Source organism: Letharia lupina, assembly GCF_014066315.1.
Source record: "Letharia lupina isolate WasteWater1 chromosome Unknown contig_24, whole genome shotgun sequence".
Classification (NCBI taxonomy): domain Eukaryota; kingdom Fungi; phylum Ascomycota; class Lecanoromycetes; order Lecanorales; family Parmeliaceae; genus Letharia; species Letharia lupina.
Genome location: NW_023502993.1, coordinates 530,611 through 544,411, shown reverse-complemented (window position 1 = coordinate 544,411; position 13,801 = coordinate 530,611). Strand labels below are relative to the sequence as shown.

General features: G+C 50.9%; 4 protein-coding genes across 4 annotated transcripts; 2 read left to right on the top strand and 2 right to left on the bottom strand.

The window, feature by feature from the left end:
• Positions 1–2,285: 2,285 nt before the first annotated feature.
• Positions 2,286–4,071, top strand: HO133_006393 (uncharacterized protein; the record flags this gene model as incomplete). The annotated part of the gene is made up of 2 exons (XM_037297291.1): positions 2,286–2,450; positions 2,506–4,071. The coding sequence occupies 2 exons, from the start codon at positions 2,286–2,288 to the stop codon at positions 4,069–4,071; spliced, it is 1,731 nt and encodes a 576-aa protein (XP_037147416.1).
• Positions 4,072–4,584: 513 nt separating this feature from the next.
• HO133_006392 (uncharacterized protein) lies at positions 4,585–7,382 on the bottom strand (the record flags this gene model as incomplete). The annotated part of the gene is made up of 4 exons (XM_037297290.1): positions 4,585–5,607; positions 5,671–6,114; positions 6,220–7,034; positions 7,091–7,382. The coding sequence occupies 4 exons, from the start codon at positions 7,380–7,382 to the stop codon at positions 4,585–4,587; spliced, it is 2,574 nt and encodes an 857-aa protein (XP_037147415.1).
• A 1,104-nt stretch (positions 7,383–8,486) lies between these two features.
• On the top strand, positions 8,487–10,415 carry HO133_006391 (uncharacterized protein; the record flags this gene model as incomplete). Its single annotated transcript, XM_037297289.1, has 1 exon — positions 8,487–10,415. The coding sequence occupies one exon, from the start codon at positions 8,487–8,489 to the stop codon at positions 10,413–10,415; it is 1,929 nt and encodes a 642-aa protein (XP_037147414.1).
• Positions 10,416–11,158: 743 nt separating this feature from the next.
• On the bottom strand, positions 11,159–13,702 carry HO133_006390 (uncharacterized protein; the record flags this gene model as incomplete). Its single annotated transcript, XM_037297288.1, has 5 exons — positions 11,159–12,265; positions 12,325–12,894; positions 12,944–13,084; positions 13,149–13,521; positions 13,578–13,702. 5 exons carry the CDS (start codon positions 13,700–13,702, stop codon positions 11,159–11,161), a joined length of 2,316 nt encoding a protein of 771 aa, XP_037147413.1.
• Between the last annotated feature and the right edge of the window lie 99 nt (positions 13,703–13,801).

The following is a 13,801-nucleotide window of genomic DNA, read 5'->3' as shown; positions in this document are numbered from 1 at the left end:
GCATCGACAAGGCTGTTAAGGTCATCGACGTTCATGGCGGAAGGGTCGTAAGGGTCTCTCAACTGGCTACACAGCCGCTGAACGAGCAAAAGAAACGGTTGGTGTCGCAGGAATGGCTGGAAGCCGACTGTCATAGCCCGGATTACGAAGATGTTGCTCCGGTAGAAGTGCTCTATGGCTTCGTGATAGATTGTCTTGCAGGTAAACAGAAGTGCTGTTGATGATGTTGTTCTTGTTGTTCGTGTTGTTGAGATGTATGCGCTCACTGCAGGCCGTGTTGTTGCTGTAAGCCAACTTTTTCTCGCGGGTAGCAAGTTTGTTAGACACGCAGCAGGGGATGAATAAGATGTGTGTTCTGATGTAAGATCTGGTCTTATCCAGTGCAGAGGCTCATCGGTAAACAGAACCTGGGGATAGATTGCAAGGCGTAGCTCAGAAAGCAGATTGAGGAAGCGAAAAGGTGTGATAGCGAGAATTTCAGCCACCAATTCGGATCCATCTCCGCTGCTTCAAGAATAGTATTGCCCATGCTGTCCAGCTTTGTGGAACGCGGTTATGAGAAGTTGCAAAACGAATCTCGCTAAACGATGGTAGAAATCTATTCTAGAAGACTCGAGAGCAGGTGCAGTATTGATAACGATAGGCTACTGAACTAGAAGTGAATAAGAAGGATTTGTTTTCGGTCGCGTTTGATGCTGTCTGTGAGGGTAGAAAGACCACCTATAGGCACTGGCGGTAAGTACGAGTATCGACATGCGCGTAGGAACCATAGAAGAACAGAAGAAAAAACGGAAGGGAAAAAGTACATTTGCGGCTGTAGGATCGAACACAGGCTTTCAAAAACCGGTCCGTCGTCCAAACCTTCAAAAGAGACAGACAGTAGTGGCGACAAACTTGTTTAGTGATCATGTCACCATGACATCGTCACCCCCAACATGGGAGATTTACAGCCAGCATATCATCTAGCCGCAGCTGTAAGTCCCTGCACGTGGCTATCACCTATATGAAGAGATTTCCGAGTAATACATCCTTACATTTGGTTTGCTCGTGGCCACCTATAGTTGACCGTTTCTAATTCCGCCATTTAACAGCCTTCCATGAGATCGCAGCAGACTCTAACAGCCCAAGAGTAGGGGCTGCCATGCCGTCGAATCATCCAAAGATGAAGGCTACCTTAAAGCAGTTAGACAACAGCGACAAGGTGCATGACTACCCAAAAGGTGATGAATCCGATTAGGATGACAGTGGCAAAATAGCAGGCGGAGCGATCAGATTTTTGAGTCTGTCATACCGGTCCCAAGTCAACGTCAAGCCGGAGATATCTGAGAGTGTAGCGTGAGAGTCGTTCGAGTTGAGCATTTGAGAATGAAAATTTGTTGTTAGACGTCGATCTTGTCAGTATTTGGAGGCGTTGAGCCGCTCCAAGATGCCAATTTCGTGGGCGTTGACATTCCATCGTTGAAGCATCATAGACATTTAGCCTCTAGAATCTAGATGTGAGAGCAGAACGGTCGTTAAGGATTAGCAAAAGAGAGGGCGCATTTCTAGGAGCGGTGAACAGCGCCTCGAATGGCTGCTGTTCACACAAACTGGCATCACAGTAACGAAATGTTCGCCTCTTGTCTCAAAGGCATTATGATTCACACTACAAGCACCTCATTGTTAGACGCCTAAGAGCGAGCTCTGGTGTGGTAGAAGATAACGACATTCTGGCAGTCTGCCGGGCAGGACGTCTTCAAATTCCAGCGTCGCAGGAGTTATGTGAAGAATTATTTGTTCACTTTGAAGGGCCCGAACTGCTTGAATGTGACTTCGTGACATGGAGAGCGCCGTGCAGATTTTGAGCTCGAAGTATTGACCAGAGCAGGCAATACAGCGCGCCTTGCTAATGGGCCAGAGCCCCGTAACCAGGCTTGCGACAGAGGAGAGTACCAGAACGATGCTATTGGTCGATCAAGAGCAGCATAGCTGTGTAGCTTAGATTCATTGGCAGCTTGGAATGAAGCATGACAGAGTATGACTATCGATGATTGACCTGTCACAGCCATTAGCAGCCTTTACGAGTAGCTCTTCTTAGGCTGCCTGCCCCGGGGTTAGTGAACCGGAGTTTGCAGGCCCACCTTTTGGCGCCTCACAGAAATTCCTCTCTCCATGAGCAAATGCAGTGGCTGTCCCCGGACCACCATTACCTCGGACTGGGTGTCATTTTGTGCCGAGCCTTTCGGCCTGCATACTCACCTAAAGCACGCTACGGATTGTCTTTCTGGTCAAGATTCATAGCAAGCATGACCAGCACCCAGATTAAATCCATGGCCAACGAGCCCCCAACGCCAGCGTCTACCAATCCTCCATCGCCAGCGAAAAGGCGGAAGCTGACGGGTCGAGCTTTCTTTCAAAACTTGGGTAGCCCGAAGATGGTTCTGGCGCCAATGGTGGACCAGTCAGAGTTCGTATGCTATTTCATTCGCCTCTCCTGTCGCTGACGGCACTGACAAGGCTCACTAGGCATGGCGCATGCTCACCAGATCCTTCATGAGCCCTGAAGCCTCGAAAGACCTCCTAGCTTATACCCCTATGATCCACTCACGCATGTTCACCGAGACACCGAAATTCCGAGACCATCATTTCCAGCCAACGAGATCAGGGCTTGCCACTCCTCCAAAGAACGATATTGAACAACCTTCAGCAGACCTGTACCTCGACGGCCGCCCTACAATTGACCGACCACTCTTCGTCCAGTTCTGCGCCAATGATCCAGATGAGCTCCTTCAAGCTGCACGCTACGTTGAGCCCTTTTGCGACGCCATTGATCTTAACTTGGGCTGTCCGCAGGGCATCGCGAAGAGGGGAAACTATGGGGCGTTCTTGCAGGAGGATTGGGACTTGATCTACAAGCTGATTAATAAGCTACATATGAATCTGGACATACCAGTCACGGTAAAGATGCGCATACTGGAGTCGAAGGAGAAGACGCTAGAATATGCCCAGATGATACTATCAGCTGGCGCAAGCGTTATCACTGTGCATGGACGGCATAGAGATCAGAAGGGACACAAGACAGGCTTGGCGGACTGGTCTGTGCTGCGGTATCTGAGGGAAAGGCTACCTCCGGATACAGTCATCTTTGCAAACGGCAACATCCTACGGCACGAGGATATCTATAGATGCCTTGAAGAAACGCATGCCGACGGGGTCATGAGCGCAGAGGGGAATTTGTACGACCCAACAATCTTTGCCAAGCCACCACGTTCTGGCTCAGAGACTCGAGAATATTGGAGAGGCAGAAACGGGAAGGGTGGCTACCGTATGGACGCCGTCTTCCGGAGGTACATGGACATCCTCTACCAATACGTTCTGGAAAAGCCCACACCGAAGCGAAACCCCCTCTTCCTCCCCTCCGACCCTCCCGTCGAAGATCCTCCAACCACCCTCCACGGCCCTGCCAGCGAAGACACCGATGGCCAGCCCCCAACCAAAAAGCAAAAGCGCGACAACAAGCAGCAAAGAACCACCTCACCGAACCTCCTCGCCATGCAACCCCACCTCTTCCACCTCCTCCGCCCCCTCGTCGCAAAGCACCACCACATCCGCGACGCACTAGGCAAGTCTCGCGCAGGCGACATACCAGCCTTTGAAAACGTGTTGCAAATGGTGGAAGCTGCCGTCAAGGAAGGCCTCCTGGACTACGAGGCCGATCCAGCCAAATACGAAGATGCCGACCTCCATTCGAATGGAAAGGAACAAGAAGAAGAAGAAGAGAACCCGAACAAAGACTCGAGCTCCGTCGCGACGGTCAAAGCCTGCAAGCGGCCCTGGTGGGTGTGCCAGCCGTACGTGAGACCGCTGTTGAAAGAAGCGCTGGAGAAGGGCAGTCTGACGATGAGTAAGAAGGACAAGCGGCGGTTGGAGGCGGAGGCGGTTGTGGAAAAGAAGAGATTAGAAGCGGAAGGGAAGAACGTGTTTGAGCATCCCGAGAGAGAACGGGCAGAGATGACGGAGAGAGAAAAAGTTGACGCAGAAGATGGGTTGGCAAGGAGGGAGTTGCCGAAACAGAGTATGGTGTGTGGATGAGACGGCGTTCGTCGCTGCTAGGGCGTGCTAGGATTATGGGTGTCTCCCTCTTTCCATTCAGGACACTCGTCCTTTGGTACGTCATTCGTCACTCGGTTTGTGGTTCGTAGGGAAGCTAGAATAGATGTGTGTATATTACAGATTGTGACTGCAACAGCAACTCATACCCGCCATCCTGCGAGATTCTCGCAAAGTCGGTATGACTATGATAACTTTACATTCTACGCACGACATGCGCAAGCCTTTCTTTACCCTTGATTCTAGACAGAGCGTGGAGGGTAGAGTACAGCACAGCGTATTAAATCGCGTGACTACACTCCGAGAAACAACCCCAAACCAACCCCCTTTCCAAACCCATGAATACATCCAGTATATAACGCCCTGAGCCCGCGTATCCAAAGCTCCCCTGAAAACCCAACGATAAACACCGCCTCACAAACCTCTACTCCCTCTTCCCCACCATATCCAAAAACACACACACCCTACCCATCAAAAACCACAATCGTACAACGATCAAAGACCCAAATCCCTCAAATCGGTCTCCACGCCCATCAAATGCGGACTGACGATACTATGCAGCATCTGCAACCGCTTCCCCGTCGCGCCGCCCCCGACCCGCTCCACCGTTTCCCTCACCTGACCCACGTGCGCCTCGCCCTTGCTCGTGTAGAAGATGACGCTCCTCCTCGGGTTGTCGAGGATGTCCTGCAAGCCGGCGCTCGGATCCGGACGTTGGAGGACGCGCTCCAGGTGCGCCATGTCGACCCAGTGGGTGGTGTAGGTGCCTTTGTAGGCCGTCCAGGCGGCGAGGGAGCCCCAGTCGTCGTATTCGGATACTTTGGCGCCGAAGAACAGATGCCCCTGGCAGATCATCTCCCAGATCACGTCGATGATTTTGAGCCCGCTTTTCCCGGGCGAGAGTTCGATGTCGGCCGCTTGCAGCGCGGTGCGCAGTCTCTGAGCCGATGCTAGGAAGTCGGAGGCAGATAGGAATCCGTAGCCGCCGCAGCAGAATTGGGAGGACACGAAGGAGGCGTGGGAGATGTTGGAGACGATGTTATCGTAGGAGAAGGAGACGTAGGATTTCTTCGTCGCGTCAATGAGGTCCGGGCGGAGATCGCGCTTTTGGAGTGGGCGGAGGTCGCCCTTCGAGTAGGAGCGGTGGTGAGAACGATGGTTGGAGCTGCGGATTGGGTTTTCTTCTTTGACGATGGAGAGGAAGGCGGTGTAGTTTCCTGCGTCGACAGAGTGGGCGAAGTTATTGTTGGCATCTTTGACGAAGATCGAGCCGGACACATTGCGTTCTTGTACTACTGCAGTCACGGTGTCGATGACATCTCTTGTCTTTTGCTCGGAATAGAAGAATTCAAGTTTGCTGCGTTTGTCGGGTCCTAAAGCGTCAAAAAGCTTCTCAAATGCGGCGGGGCTATCGCAGTGTTGTAGTATTAGTGACTTTGGTACCGCGATGATTATGCGAGAGACTTTGTCGGTTCCGAGACTCGAGACGCAGTCCACTATTAGTGGCCGACCGTTGGGCTGCAGCACAAGAGAATTGGTTAGCCAACTTCTTCCTATCTACCAAAAGTATTGCCGACTTACATTGACTGTCAGAAGCTTGGTCTGGCCGTCAAAAAACACCTGTGCCAAGTCAGGGCCCAGAGCAGGCACAATGACGGTGGTTTTATCATTCGGTATCGCGTCGAGACTTTCTGGTTCGGAATCATAGCTATCACTGGAACTTTCCACTAATGGTGTGTTCAAAGATTTCAGATCTTCGCCAATTCTCTGCAGACCGTGGAGAATACAATGCTTTTCTCTGTCATTGGTCATGTATGGTAAGATGCGTGCGAGGCACATAAACTCGAAGAGCGCCAAGGCTTCCCAAAATTCGTAAAATTCATAGTCTGAGCGGATTTTTTCATAAAAGAAAGCCAGGGTGGCTACAGCTCGAGCCTCTTTTCCGTCAGGTATCTCGACCTGTGTAAAGAACCATTGGTGGCGCACATCTTGCAGCAGCTTGGCGAGATCTTGCAACGGCGATTCCTAAAGAAAGCAAAAAGGACGGGTCAGCAACGCTGGGCTGGCATAAAGTCCATGGCTGGAGACTTCGCACACAATAGCAGGAGCGACAACGCGAAGTTGACTTACAACAAAGCAATCCAAGAAATCAAAAACGCAAAGCTCGCGATTAATGGGATCTACAAGCATGTTCTGCAAAGTAAGATCCCCGTGACACGTCCCTACGGGTATATGCAGATCTGGTAACCCGTCGTAGTGCTGGAGAAGAGCATCGATCTGCTCGCTGGTGTTCTTTATTTCCTCCTCGGACAGCAAATGCGACTTTGTCATAGCTTTCTTAATGCTGTCGGCCTTCTTGTGGAACTCTGGCATGACCTCCTTCAGCGGAACGCTTGAGCTATTCGTTAGTTCATAGTCGACGACAGAAATTGCTGCATTGATCAGCCACTCGTTGACGGCCTTGTCTTGCTCCAGCATGATAAAAGCAACATCGTGGAAGGGTATGTACTCCATGTCCACAATTATATTTGACTCCTCACCCGCCCGAGGCACTTTGAGTCCGTATATTTCCGGAGTACTAATTGTGGCATTCATATGGCTTGTCCGACATGTTGCAGAGAAGATGAGCTGTTTCTGGATCTGCTTGAGCAGTCTGGACCCATCTTGCTTTCCACCACTGAAGGCTTGTTTTCGGACTGCCCATTTGTCGGACGTCAGGCGACGGATCGTTGCCCCACTGACATATTTGCTGGGTCCTGTTGAACGTGTAGGCTGACGAGCCAGACGGGGCGCCGACGAGTTTCCTCTCCGCGCAAGGAAGGGTCTTCGATGTGCTTTTCGGGCCTGAGCTGCGCGAGAGCCCAAGACGGAATACGAGTCCCCATTCGTTGGTGTGAGTGTGCGCGCATTGGCAAAGATATCCTGCATGGCATCGCTTGTCCAGACTATGCACAGGGTATCAGCTCCAGCGCTCCAGAGCCAAGCTAGGCAGCATACATACGACTGTTCTTATCGGCGAAGGCTTCGGGTGGGACCTCGCTCTCGCATTCGGAGATGCTCACGATCTTGACTTCACAATCCGATTTCCCCACGCCCTTAAGTGTGGGTTTGTGGGCCGTCGGCGTTTGTGCCTCCAACTCGGCTTGATCAGAACTGCTTTCATAGGGAGGTATGGAGTCGATTTGTAATGGCTCGGGGATTTTCTTAAGAGGAAACTTGTGATGGGTAGGGATAGACCATTCGTGTGGGGAAGATTGATTGAAATGCCCCAAGACGTCTCCATTATCTGACATTATTGCGGGTGTCATAATTCTCCGGTCGTCAGTAGCTATCCAAGGCACAATCTAGCCTTTTGATAGATGCGCCGTCATTCAAGTGGTCGTGAGGATGTTAAATAGCAGTCAAATATGACGCAAAGTAGGAAGCAATTGCGAGCTGATCACTGCAGTATATGAAGCAAAAGGATATATACAGAGTCCTATATAATTTCGGCCGAGGAACCTTTTGAGGGTATGTTCAATGCACATGGACAAGATAGGAAAGAAGAAAAGAGACGTTCAAATCCTAGAGGATTTGGAGAGCCAGGAACGCCAGGATCTGCAGCGCAGAACGGGTAAGCAAGAACTTCCGAACATCCTGGCCCCTGTTCCAGCCCGATCATTATGATCAAACGTTTCAGTCCGAAGAGCACGTTGTAATTGTGGTAGGTGTAAGTGTAAGTTAGAAGTGTAATATAACAGGCGGCGCAACGGCAAGAAGATGGGATGATCAGACTTCTAAAATTAGGCCTTGGCTGAGTCGTCTGACTTCCTCTTGGCCGCGTGGCTCCTTCTCCTTTTGGAATGCTTGTTGGAAAAAGTGAGTCGGTGGCCGAAACTGCAAATGTTGACTTATAAGCAGAAGATGGAAGCAGCAATGATCAAAATGATTAAAAGAGTAGCTGGGTCACTTGAATTGCGCTCGCACAGTTCCGTATTTTCGCGTGCCGAGACCCGCTCCGTATTGGCTCGTTAGAACCGTTGCCAGTTGCCACTCGTGCCCTTGCAGTTGCGGGTATGCGGGTTATGTGGGGTTTACAATACGAGAACTTAGCTTCGTAATACTGTACTAGTGTGAAGCCATGCGACTGAAGTCCGAAATCTGGACATACCTCCCATTCACCCCTTTTTTAAATCATCATTCGCTTTCGCTTACCTGTCTTGGTCTTGAGGACTTGTTCGTCCGAAGTCGACACTGACCTCACACAATGTTGCCGACGACAAGTCTATGCTGACATCCCTCAGCTACCACCTTCACATACCGACAACACTCACAGAGAACCCTCTCCTTGACGAGTCTCTGCGCCGAGCTGCCCTCCTCCGCTGGTCATCCTTAACAGCGATACAGCCGCAGCGATCATGGACTCTATACTGGCCTCTCCGCCGAATCTGACGCCCTATGAACGCTTCCTCGAGCGTTGTTCTCTCCCCGAACTCAATTGGTACATCAATTCCGTGAGCGACCACTTCGACGCTCTCCTGGCCCGCAGTGACCCATACCGCTCAATTCGCCTGTCCACATACCTTACACAACGCTTCGGCCAATTTCCCCAACACGCCCATGATGTCTGGATTCCTGTTCTCCCGATAGACGAAGACCACTACTCTCCGAAGCATGTGGGCGTGGACCTGGAGAACCGGACCCTCTTCTTCCCGGACTTACCTTCCTCGAAAGCAGTCGGTGACGGCAAGCAGACGTCCCCGTTGTCAGCTGTGGCGTCCTTCCTCGCCAGCCTACTTGCTACGACTCTCTGGGATAAGTCTGTTCAGAACCCAAAGCACAGCCGCGTACGCTTCATCAACAACACCTTCATTGTCATCGACGGAATCTACAAGAGGTTGTCAGAAAGATGGGTAAATGGCAAGGAGGCTGCAAGGCAACGATTCTATGCCGTAGGTGTCATCCAGGTCGTCGCCCTCGAGAAGTTGCAGAAGGAGCTACAAGAGGTGGAAGGCGTCATAAAAGTCATACCAGTGCCTTCAGACCCAAAGATCAAGGATTGGCCGACTAGCTTCCTGCCGATTGAGGCTATAGGGGACGTCGCTGCTCAGCCTGCCTCAGAAGTTACAGTACGTCCTCCTTTGCATTACTCGAACGGCGTTGTCAAAAACGGTGCCCATACCAATGGCGTACACACAAACGGTGTCGAATCGAACGGTGAATCTAGCGCAGAGAGCGAACCAGTCACTCTCGTTGTTCCCTCCGCCGGCCGTTCTTCTCGATTTCCAGGCGTGAAGCCCAAATGGATGCTCACCCAGCCCAGCGGCTGTCTGATGGTCGTCGATGCACTGGGAGCTTTGGACCTGACCCACGTCAACCATGTCGTCATCGGACTGCTAAAGGAGCATGTAGACAAATACTGCGGTGGAGACGTAGACGCAATTCTCAAAATCTTCGAAGACGGTGTACCACGTCTTCAAGAAATCAAAGTCTCCATTGTGGTAATAGCAGAAGAAACAGTCGATCAAACCCAAACCATTGAATGCATCCTGAACGCCGCCAGAGTAACCGGCCCCATCTTTCTCAAAGACTGCGACAACCAATTCAAATGTCCCGTCCCAGCAGTCGATGGCGTAGCTACCCTTGAAATAACGCGTGAAACCGAATCAGGCGTATCCAACGTTGCGTCCAAAGGCTATGTAGCCGTCAACTCCCAAACAGGCCAACTGACAAGCATCGTCGAGAAAATGATGGTCAGTAATACCTTCTGCATCGGCGGCTATGCGTGGAAATCCGCCCAAGACTTCCTTTCCCGGGTCGCTCAGGCGAGGAAATACCAGATCATGGCGTCTGCCACCAAGGGCGTCGAGCTAGCGGTCTCGGATGTGATTTGGCTGAAAATGGCAACCGGCGCCCCTTTCTTCTCGATCCCAGCTGCAAATTACGAGGACTGGGGCACCCTCCCTTCTTGGCGCGCCTACTGCGATAGCTTTAAAACGCTCTTCGTCGACATTGACGGCACGCTCATGAAGAATAGTGGTCAATACTTCCTTCCCACCTGGGGCACCACGGCCCCTTTGACGAAGAACGTCGACCATCTGAACAAGCTGCATGCAACCGGCAGAGTCAGAATTATCCTCGTTACATCAAGATTAGAGAAATTCAGTGACGCAACAGTGAAGCAGTTGGAGCAATACGGGGTTAAGTACGATCAGGTTCTATTTGGCATGCTGCATGCGAGTCGGGTGGTCATCAACGACTATGCACCAACGAATCCGTATCCGTCGGCGGAGTGTGTCAACATACCGCGGAATGCGGAGGATTTGCCACATATGCTGTCTTTGTGATCGTATGCTTCTGTTATTGTGTTAGCTAGACGATCTGAAGATGGATGGGAAATATACCAAGGTTGTTATATAGATGGATCTACTTCCGATGTATTACCATTTAACAGCTCCGTGAGCTCGGTGTTGCTGTTAGTGTTTACTTCTTCGATAGATAGTTGTATGTACTTTACATGTACTTTGAATGCGCTGGGTGGATCACACCTCAGAAAATTATGGAAGCCTGACCGCCTTCTTCCACATCCGATCGGAGTACCAAAAGTACACCGAACACAAGCAAGATACGCAACGCCATGCACGAAGACCGAAGAAGTGAAGCTTGTTATTCAATTCACATCGCTAAATATCTAAATACTCCCGTCGCTAAGTGTAGAAATGAAAATATATATCCCGCCAGAGTATATCCACAGAGACGCCGCCACTGGTTCTATATTGCCCCCGCTCCATCCCTATATAACAAATAAATAAATACATATATACACAAAGATATATATGAGATCGGCGCGCGGGTCCTTGACCGCGGCCTCCTCTGGCGAAAGCCATGTCCTCTCTGACAAGCGAGTGTCGGTTCGAAGAACGAGGTCGTCGTGCTGTTTTGAAGACAGCCCTCCATTCTGACTGGAGGTTTGCTTGCTGGATTGCAGGCCCGGCTTTGTCTTCTGGGGCTTTCTTTCGTTTGTTCTCTTGTCGGCCTGGTTCATCGTGCCTAATGGTCCGACCGGCGGGTGAGCAGTTCCCCATTGCGATCACCAGTGTTTCGACCACGAGTCGCCAGTCCCTGTGTCCCCACCCACAGCCTCCATCAGACCTCCCAACTCCTTCAACATCCTCCGGTCATCTTCTTTGCCCCTCACTATCTCCGTTATGTTACTCCCCAGCATCTTAGCTTCCCGCTCTAAGCGCCCATACTGCGTCTTCACATGCTCCTGGTTCAGATAGTTCAGATGATGCCCACACCTTTTCCACAGGATCTCCGGCCCTTCTGGATACCCACTGCAGCATCCACCCCAGCAGTCTCCGAAATGGGTCATAACAGGCAGCGTCGGGTGACTGCGTCGAGAAACATCGATAATGCGCGCCATGCTTGCAACTGCTATTTCGTGAAAGACATCGTGGGAAGCGTAGATTGTGGAGAGAATGATCCATTCAGCGAAAAAGCGGCGGGGAATGTAGTAGAGATCTGCCCAGCCGGCGCAGAACTCGTCGCCTTTCATTCTGAAATCCTGGCCGAAGCGGTCGTGGACTTCGCGGGCGGCGTCGATGGCTGGGCGTTGGGCTCCTTGGTCAAACCAGAACCAGTCGCCCATGATCTTGTCCCTAGTTTTCTCGGTCATGCAGAGGTATCTCGGGCCATCCATGTCAGGGAGCCATATGTTCTCAAAGTCCTCGTGAGCGAAAGCCATGGGGTCGAGCCAAATGTCGAAATGGAAGAAAAAGATGCCGTCTATTTTGGAGGCGCTGTCGTTAGCAGGTGCGTCCAGTATCAGCTTCATTGTGTCTCCAAGGGCCTTGTATGCGGTGAAAGTTTGCTCGAAGGAGTCGTGGGTAAGGTTTAACTGGTGCTTATTTGGAGTGAGATTTGGCATGCTGATGTGTGTCTCTCGGAAGAATGGTTCGTAGCCCATTACCGTCGGTATTCGCTCCGGGCGATCTCCGTTGATTCGAATGAAGGCCATGCTGTTCTTAAAAGGTGATTCCAACTTTGATACAGTCGAATTGGAATTGAGGGCATCCACTTCTGGTGCCTTGGACGCACCCTTGTCAGGCATTTGTGAGTTGCCAAGAGAGAGCCAAACGATAATGATGATCGTTAAGAAGGTGGAGAAGCCTGTGGTGATATGGCGGTTCCAATGCTGACATCGCGCAGTCAGTATCAGGTTTAAGTATGTTGTACTCATTAGAGAAGACGTACCTTTGCGGAGACCCTTTCAGAGGCTTGGCTTAGCATTGTTGGAGGAGTCTGCTCCGGAATCGAATGTGGCGATGGTTTTGGAGGTGCCGCTTCCATATAAAGCCACGTAGAGATAAAGACAACAAGAGTCCCTGGCAGAACCAAAAAAGACATCTCAGCTCCGAACAGGATGGGGGAGAGATATAGAAGGATTCCTGTTGATACAGCAGTAGCGAAGCATTTAATGATCGCATCCGCATACTTGTAAACTGCAGTGATAGCAAGGCCAATGAAGACATTGCTGAGCACCACCATGATGGCTCCAATGCTGTTGTAGCCGGTGAAGAAGGACGGTTCTTCCGGCTTCAGGATCTTCATGATTATGTGGATGACTAGGTTGATGGCGGCTCCTGAGGCGTACAGAGTCTGGTTATCCCCGTGCAAAGACGCAGTTCCCCTCTTACAAAGACTCTGATTATAGACACCCGCGGATGCACTGAGGAATGTCTGAAAGATGAGTAGCGTATAGGTTGAGAGTGGATATGAGGCACCAGTGTCAGGGTGATACTGGGTCACCATGAGGCCACAGATCTGTCGCTCCGTTAGTGGATGATTCTGTGAATGCTTGTGGGGCACCTGCCTGTATAATTATGGCGATCCATTGGAGTTTGACAATTCTGGTTCCGAGAGCAAAGAGCATGACCAGCGCTGTGACCAATGTGATTCCGGACTTTAAGAGTTGAATGGTTCCGGGATCTGCGAGCTTGTAGGCCACGAATATCTGCATATCACAACGTCAGCAGACGCTCCTTCTCGGTCTCTAATATTGCCTGTAGGTTGCATACCGTATTGTTGATCAAAGCATATAGCAGAGCCAGCGTGAAAAAGCCGTATTTGGTATCCACAGGCACTTCAATTTTGCAATAATTCCAGAACTCCTCCAGTGTCAATTCTCCCCCTCTAGCATCTGGCGACAGTGGGATCTTGACATGGTCCTCGCTTCCTTCTTTTCCCTCCTCCAAAGTAGATGTCTCACTGAAAGTCCTCGAGTCATCCTTCTCTTCCAGCGATAATCGCTCCGGCGTGGCCGCTGCCACCTGGTACGCAAAACCCCTAGCAGCATGCCGCCTCCGGCATTCTCGATAGAACAGGAATGTTGATAAGGCACATTTGAGGAACTCGGATATGGTGATGGAGGATGAGGTTGAAAAGGTATAGCTGTGGGCTGGTCAGCAGGCCGCTCACACGATTGTTCCATTCTCGGAAGTACTAACCTTCCACCCTTCTGTGCTATCTTATAAACTATTCCAATGCCAACCTGGATTGCGACGAGAGCGAGTGCGGCAGCATAGGCGGGACTCCATCCCGCCACAGTACTTGACAAAGATGAGCGCAACATTATTGTCTGCAAATGACAGTAAAAAAGATCCAATATACAAAGGAGTGAGATTGAAACATTGAGGGGCAAGTATAAAGACAGACAGAATAATAGGATAGG